This window comes from Octodon degus, unplaced genomic scaffold (genome assembly GCF_000260255.1).
Source record: "Octodon degus isolate 3935 unplaced genomic scaffold, OctDeg1.0 scaffold00075, whole genome shotgun sequence".
Classification (NCBI taxonomy): Eukaryota; Metazoa; Chordata; class Mammalia; order Rodentia; family Octodontidae; genus Octodon; species Octodon degus.
Window position 1 is genome coordinate 8,803,222 of NW_004524651.1, and position 7,151 is coordinate 8,810,372.

The window sequence follows — 7,151 nt, forward strand, 5'->3', positions numbered from 1 at the left end:
GCACCACCACGCCCAGTCTCAATTGCCGTCTCAGTGCACCCTGGGGCCAGGCCGGCATGGCAGGCCGTAGAATCAAATCCCCGGCCCCTGCACCTGCTTGCAGGCGCTTTAATCCACTGAGCTATTTGGCCAGCCCTGTCATGCATATGTATATTTCAAAGCCACTTTTGAGTGCATAGGTCTCCCATTCTGCAATAACTGGTAGCTCACAAGAGCGCTGTTGCTGTCTTTCCTGTCTCTGCTCACTGTGTATCTCAGGGCCACGCTGGCTTCCCATCTCTAGCACCTAGAAACCTCCCAATTATGTCACCTTCAATAAAAAGTTGATTTATTCTGGTGGATTCTCCAAAATAAGGCTGATGTTTAAAATTAATGCTTATGAAGAAATTTAGTTTTGTGGAAAGCTATGTCACAAATGTATCGGAGAATGCACCTGGGGAAACTGCTCCCCCAAAAGCTACTTTTTGTCTTGCCTTTGGCACCTTGTGTCTGAACAGCACCTTTCAAACCATGGCCGTTCACTCTACGTTGATCAGATGAGAGGAGTAGGGAAGGAGATTCCAGTTACGGAGGTCATGGACACTGACCACCTCCTATTGGAAGATTCCTGTCTACCCAGAAAAATATGCTGTACTTGTGTAGGAGACTGAGGCCAGAAACAAACAGAAGAGCTTTAGCGAAGTTCTGCTTTGCAAACCCAAACAAAAGTATGAGTTGCACCACCCAACATATTTTAAAGAGAAACGTGCAGGACAGCTGTTGAAAGTCTTATATAGCACATCCCTTATTAAAATAAAGTGGTTTTAAAGCTAAGAAAGCAACGTTCAGAGTTAAAATGCGGACCCAGGAACAGTCACTGAAAAACTGCCAGGTGAAAGTGACTTGCATGAACATAGGAAAGCGCCCACATCCACGTTGCCTTGGAACCCCCGGGCACTGACAGGCGGGTCCAGCCCGGGCTGTACCTTTCCCTCATGCCGGATCGCAGAGACGGGTGTGGCCTCCTCAGCTCTCCGCCGTCTGTCCTCCTCCTCGTCATCGCGCTCCTCCTCAGCCTTTTTCTCTGGGGTCACAGTGGTGATCAGGTTGGTCTGAGAGATGCCCTTTGTGGTGGCGAACTGGCCAGTGCCAACCTCTGCAGCAGACATAGAATCCTTCATGTATATTTCATGGTTTTCATTCACTGATGCTAAAAGCAAATACAATTGGAGAAATAAAATCTGAAATAGTTAAGTCAGAAGACACATCCACATCATCGTCTCATTCCTGAGTTAAAATAGATACCACAGTAAAATAAAGGGTTTTCTTTTTTAAAAGAAAAGAAAAGGTCAATCAGCCCTGCAGCATCTGAGCACAACCATGCCTCAGCTTTCAGCATCATCTATAACTGGGTTTTAAAACGACTTAAATGCTCAGGTCTAGAAGTCCAGAGCAGCGCTGGCCACTCGCAGGCTCTGGGGAGGTTGCCTGAGGGGGAGAGGGTGGAGCCTGGGCTCACGGGGGGGGGGGGGGCATGCTGTGCCACAGCACCGCTTCCTGCCGTGTGCTCGGGAGAAGGCCGCATGCGCAGGAGACAACGGCTCTAATCTAATCAAATAGGTCTTTGGAAGCCATCAGGCAGCACTGAATTACAGGTAGTTTCATTACTATTTTTTTAATGTTAAAAAGTCAATCGCTTCTACAGCCTACAAGCCCTAAGGCTAATAATGAAAATTAACCATGGTGGTGGAGGCTGTAATACTCAGCCGACAATTCCAGGCACCCCGAGTACAGGAATGTTTTAGTGTCTACTGAATTTTAAACAGACCGCTATGACGAGCTGCACGTATGTTTGTTTGCTTTGACGGTGTTTTGGGAAAAGCCCATGTTCACAAATGAATTCACGCCAATGCACAGCATGCAAGCAGCAGAGGTGTACGGGACACACTTCCGTCCCTGCCAAAATGTCTTAGTGAAAGATGCTTAGTTCAGTTAAGTTTTAAAATCCACTATCATTATTTTAAGCTCTGGATATCGAAAAATTATTAAGATGTATAAATGTAGCTTTATAAATATGCAGTAGCTAGCTGCAGAGAAAATAGGATCTGCATTGATATTTTAAGATTTTTTTTTTTTTTGTGTGTGTGTGTGTTTGAGACAGAATCTCTTTATGTAGTTCAGGCTGGCCTTGAGCTCACTTTGAAGCCCAGGCTGGCCTCAAACGCACAGTGATCATCTTGCCTCAGCTTCCTGAGTGCTGGGGTTACAGGAGTGTGCTAGCACACCCAGCCTATTTTAGGAATTTTAAAACAGAAATAAAAGTAGGAGTTGGACATAAAATTCTTTCCAAAATCCTTTGAACAGTTTAAACTACTATACCAAAATATCTTCACTAAGATATTTCATAGCTCTGTAATGATCAAAAAAGCTCAGGGGACAGTTTGCCTGTTTATATAAGATGGCACCATGCAGAAAGCAGGCTAAGTTCCACCAGGCAGCCATGCACCCAGCACGGAGGCCAAGGGAGCACCCTGGGTCTGCTGGCCTGGCCAAGGGTCAGGCAGCCCATGTCACATGAGATCGGGCAGGGCACCGGAAGAGGCGGCGCAGGCTTAGCACACCGACTTCCCAGTGACTGTCTTCTGTCCTCTCGGCAGACACCGCCGGCACACAATGGTCAGGAGGAAAAACGACATTCAAAGCCCGCATGCTCCTTGAGTGGCACGAGCAGGCTCTGGGGAGAAGAAGGTGCGCCTCCACCAGAGCTGCTCCAATCCTGACTCAGGAAGTGGGCAGAGAGGTAACAGAGCTTCTTTAAAGGAGAGAGAAAGGAAGAAAGATAGCCTCTGTAACAAATGGTGCCAGAGAAACTGGCTCTCTACATGCCAAAAACTGAAACTTGGCCAGGTCTATCACCATGCACTAAAGTCCAAATGGATTAAAGGTTTAAACACTAAAACAGAAACACTCAATCTCCTGGAAGAGAAAGTAGGAGGAACTCTTGAAGACATAAGGATAGGCAAAGAGTTCATGAACAGAAATCAAATTGCACGGGTAATACTTGAAGGAATTAACAACTGGGATCTCCTCTTATTGAGAAGTTTTTGCATGTCAAAACATAGTACCAACAAAGTGAAAGACAACCCACAAATTTGGAAAAAATCTTAACTAATAAGCACTCAGACAAAGGTCTGCTCTCTAGAATTTATAAAGAAGTAAAAAATATTAGGGCCCCTATATTTAAAGACCCAATCCACAAATGGGCATCCGAGATGAATACACACTTTTCAGAGGATGAAATTCAAGAAGCAAATAAATATATGAAAAAATGCTCCACATCACTAGCAATCCATGAAATGCAAATTAAAACAATACTCGCCCTAGAAAGAATGGTTATCATAAAGAAATCAACCAACAACAAATGTTGAAGAGGCTGCGGGGAAAAAGGAACCCTTCTCTACGCTGGTGGGAATATAGACTGGTGCAACCATTATGTAAATCTGTGTGGAGACTCTTTGAAAAAATAGGACTGGAAATCCCATTCAAACCAGCTATTCCCCTAGTGGGGGGGGGAATTTTCTCAGAGGAACTGAAAACATATCATAGTGATATATGTGTACCTATGTTTATAGCAGCACAATTTGTGATAGCCAAATCTTGCAAACAACCAAAATGCCTGTCACTTGAGGAATGGATGCAAAAGATGTGGTATTTTTATACAATGGAGTATTACTCAGCTATAAAGAATGATAAACTTGAAGCCTTTATATTTAAGTGGATGTCATTTGAAGATATGCTCATAAGTGAAATAAACTAGACCCACATATGTAAACATTGTATAGTTTCCCTAGTGTAAGAACTCAAAGGAAGAAATAAAAATAGAAAGGTATAACACAATTAAAAGGAAAGAGAGAACTTGAGGACTAGACAATGAAGAGAGAGCAAGGAGAAAAGCTAGGAAACATGACATGGGCAAAAACCCTGCATTTATATGCACAAGATGGTTAAGGCAATGATCTTGAGAATCTTCAGCAGGGTTTTGAAACCATCAGCTAATTGGTAGGAATTCTCACTCTAACTATATGCTGATACCTGTGAACTAAGCAACTGCACTGAAGATAGTAATGTGTAATAGCAGGGTCACGCTGGGAATGCCTGTCATTATGGTCTTCTAAATACATACTGCTTGTCATGTCCTATCAATTACTGCTATACTGTCTCTCAAACAAATGTTTGTTTAAAAAAAGGGTAATAAATGAAAACAAGGGACAAGAAAAGAGAGTCATAGGACTATCCTGCTACAATGCTGTATATGGTTAGATTTCTAAATTTCTGTGAAAAATATGTAATTGTTTATTTCTATTTTTTAGAAAAACATTTTTTTCTTCACATTCTGTAGGGATATAAAGTTTAACATACTAATACTTGATGGAAAATACCTATTCCCTGTTATGCCTATGATTTTTGATATTCAGACAGATAGTGAGGTTAAGCTCAACTGCCTATGTTATAGTGTAATAACATCATTAAGCTTTTCTTCTGGAGGGTTAACAGCTTAAGTTTGCAGACCAAAAATCAGAGAAGAAGAAGGGCTGTAAGGACAGCCAATATTTTGGCCCGAACCTTTCAAGGCCAGTGAGGTATCAGGACATAGGAGAACCTGTACTGAAACATTCTGTAACTCAGTTGTGTCCCAAATTTTCTGATCAAGGAGACTATGGGCCACAGAGGAAAATGATGGATGATGTAGAGTGTGCCTAAGGAGAGTCACACCGAGGGGAAACATTCTCTCAGGCTTTCACAGAGAGCAAGTTGGTTAAGCAATGGCTGTGACTCATCCACATGTCTGATACTGACAAAAGATCTACAAACTGCTGTACAGGGTTTCAGGGTAAGTTCTGAGGGGATTTGACTGACCTTGTCAGATACAAAAGTTACACTTTTTGTTATATAGTTCTTCCTTTATCTTGGTCTTAACTACCAGCAGAAAAGTATAACAACGAAATATAAAAAGGAAAGCCATATTAATATGCTGAGCTGTAAAAGGCTCAATTCAACAAGTTCCAACATTGGCAGTCCTACAGATAACCCACTACTATTATGGACTACTGGAGTATATTGGATTATTTTGCTGAATTCACACACCTACAATATTTAAATGGCAATGGAATACCCATCTCCAACAAAACTAAACAAAAAAAGGGGATATAAATGAAGGATCATTTTGTATCTGCATATACAAAATAGGACAGTTATGCTACTTTCCGTTAGTTCAGTGAGAAGAGGGATTTATGCTAATGGTGTTTGGACAGCACATCATGTCTGCATCTTGTACTATGAATAACCAATAAGAAGACAACAATATACAATGCATTAATTATTGAAACTGTCCTACTAATTGGTTTTGAAACTGTCATTGTTTTTGTTTCTCAATAAAATTAATAAAAAAATTAAAGAAATAAAACCAGGAAAAAACAAGAGGAGAGAGAACGGGCCAAGGCAGAGAGGGCGGCCTCATGATGTGGGCAGCTCAGTGAATGAATGCAACTTGAAACAACCCCAATAAATGTTTTATTTCAGAGACTTCGCTCTAAATTTGGTACTCTGGACCTCTTAAGAGATGCAGAATGGTACTGAAATCCCTTTATTCCCACAGAGAATTGCTCTCGGGGCCTCTGTGGATACCGAAATCCAAAGGTTCCTATGACCCTCGTATAAAATGCTGTAGCATTTGCCGATTACCCTAATGTACCTCAGCTGTTCATTTACCTCTTTACTTATTTATGAGCTTGGTCACAGGACCTTTGCCCTGAGCTGTACCTCTACCTTCTCTTCTCCTCTTCCTCCTGCACCACTTCGCCTCCTCCTCCTCTTCCCCCTTCTTCTTTTTACAATTTAGAGTCCGGGCCTCACTGAGTCCCTAAGTTGCCTGGGCTGGCCTTAGACTTGCCTCCCGTCTCAGCCTGCCAGAGTAATGAGACAGGAGGTGTGCACCCTCATACCTGGCTCTCCGATTTACGGAACTTATAACACCTACCTCAATGTAAAAGGTATGCCACCTGCAGCCCTACTCTAAGGTTTAATGATAATAAGACTGTACATGTTTGGTACAGGTGCAATTTTTTAAAAACTGTCTTCAGATTGCAGTTGGTTAACTTAGCAGATGTGACTGAAGCCCACAGATACAGAAGGCCAACTGCAATCAACCTTCTAGGCCAGCTAACAGACAGCTGCCAACGTGCTACCGGGATACTTACAGTCGCACCTCTACTCAGATTGCTTTTACACATCACAACAGCAGCTCTGCTGAAGGCGGCCGCCCTCCCATGTTACAGATCTACTAAACTGAGGCCTAGCCTGGACGACACATTATCCCTGCTAGCTGGCTGTTCCCGCCACAGGGCACAATGTTGCACTCACAGCACAACGACAGCGTCTTCCAGGAGCAGTTTCTACAGTCTGTGCACGTGTGAGACTTCTGCATCTGATATCACTGCAGAACTTCACAGACCAGTGTTTCCTGGACCAGCAACGGTCCTTTCTTCGGCCTACTAGCCACGGAATGGCAAGGGCCACATTTTATTCCTGAACTTTTTTAGTAATAGGGACGAACTCACCATTTTCTATCTCAGACAAATCGGCTGAGACAGACCTGCTGGTAATTTAAAATCTGCTGGCAAGAGAGCCAGATTGTGCACAGAAGATGCGACCATGGAAGATGCGATCGCTGCAGTGGGCATGAGCGCGCCTTCTGACCTCCCCACCCCCCACTCCCCACAGTGGCCTGTGGCTGCTGTAGCTCCAGGGAGTGGCTACGGGAGCTCCAAGCGCCCAGCATTCTGCTGTGGGCTGCACTAGTGGTGACCCGCCCCGCATGGTCACCTACCTCCATCCAAGCTGCGGGACATGGTGTAGCGCTTGCTGGACGAGCGCTCGAAGTAAGGCGCGGGGCGGTCTATGAGGGCGCTGGCTCTCCGCGTCTGAGCCTGCGTGCGGCCGCTGTACCGGAACTTGGACCCCAGGGTGAGGAATTTCTTTGGCGGTGCTTCTGGTAACAACAGTCTGCAGATATCAAGAAGGGAAGAGGAAGGTCAAGGATTGTCAGTTGCCTTTAAGCTTTTTACTGTGTTTTGAGTTGTAAGTTGGACGTGCAACTTGTGGTTAGTGCACCC

General features: G+C 43.9%; 1 protein-coding gene across 10 annotated transcripts in view; it reads right to left on the reverse strand.

The window, feature by feature from the left end:
- Positions 1-7,151, reverse strand: part of Epb41l3 (erythrocyte membrane protein band 4.1 like 3) — a 186,649-nt gene that overhangs the window by 26,665 nt on the left and 152,833 nt on the right. For 9 of the 10 annotated variants that reach the window (XM_023720386.1, XM_023720388.1, XM_023720389.1 and 6 more), the window contains 2 exons: positions 6,866-7,041; positions 966-1,189 (listed from right to left, as the gene is read on the reverse strand). In XM_023720386.1, coding sequence (XP_023576154.1) covers positions 966-1,189; positions 6,866-7,041 — 400 coding nt within the window. The remainder of the gene's footprint in view (positions 1-965; positions 1,190-6,865; positions 7,042-7,151) is intronic. The other variant, XM_023720387.1, reaches the window with a different exon arrangement.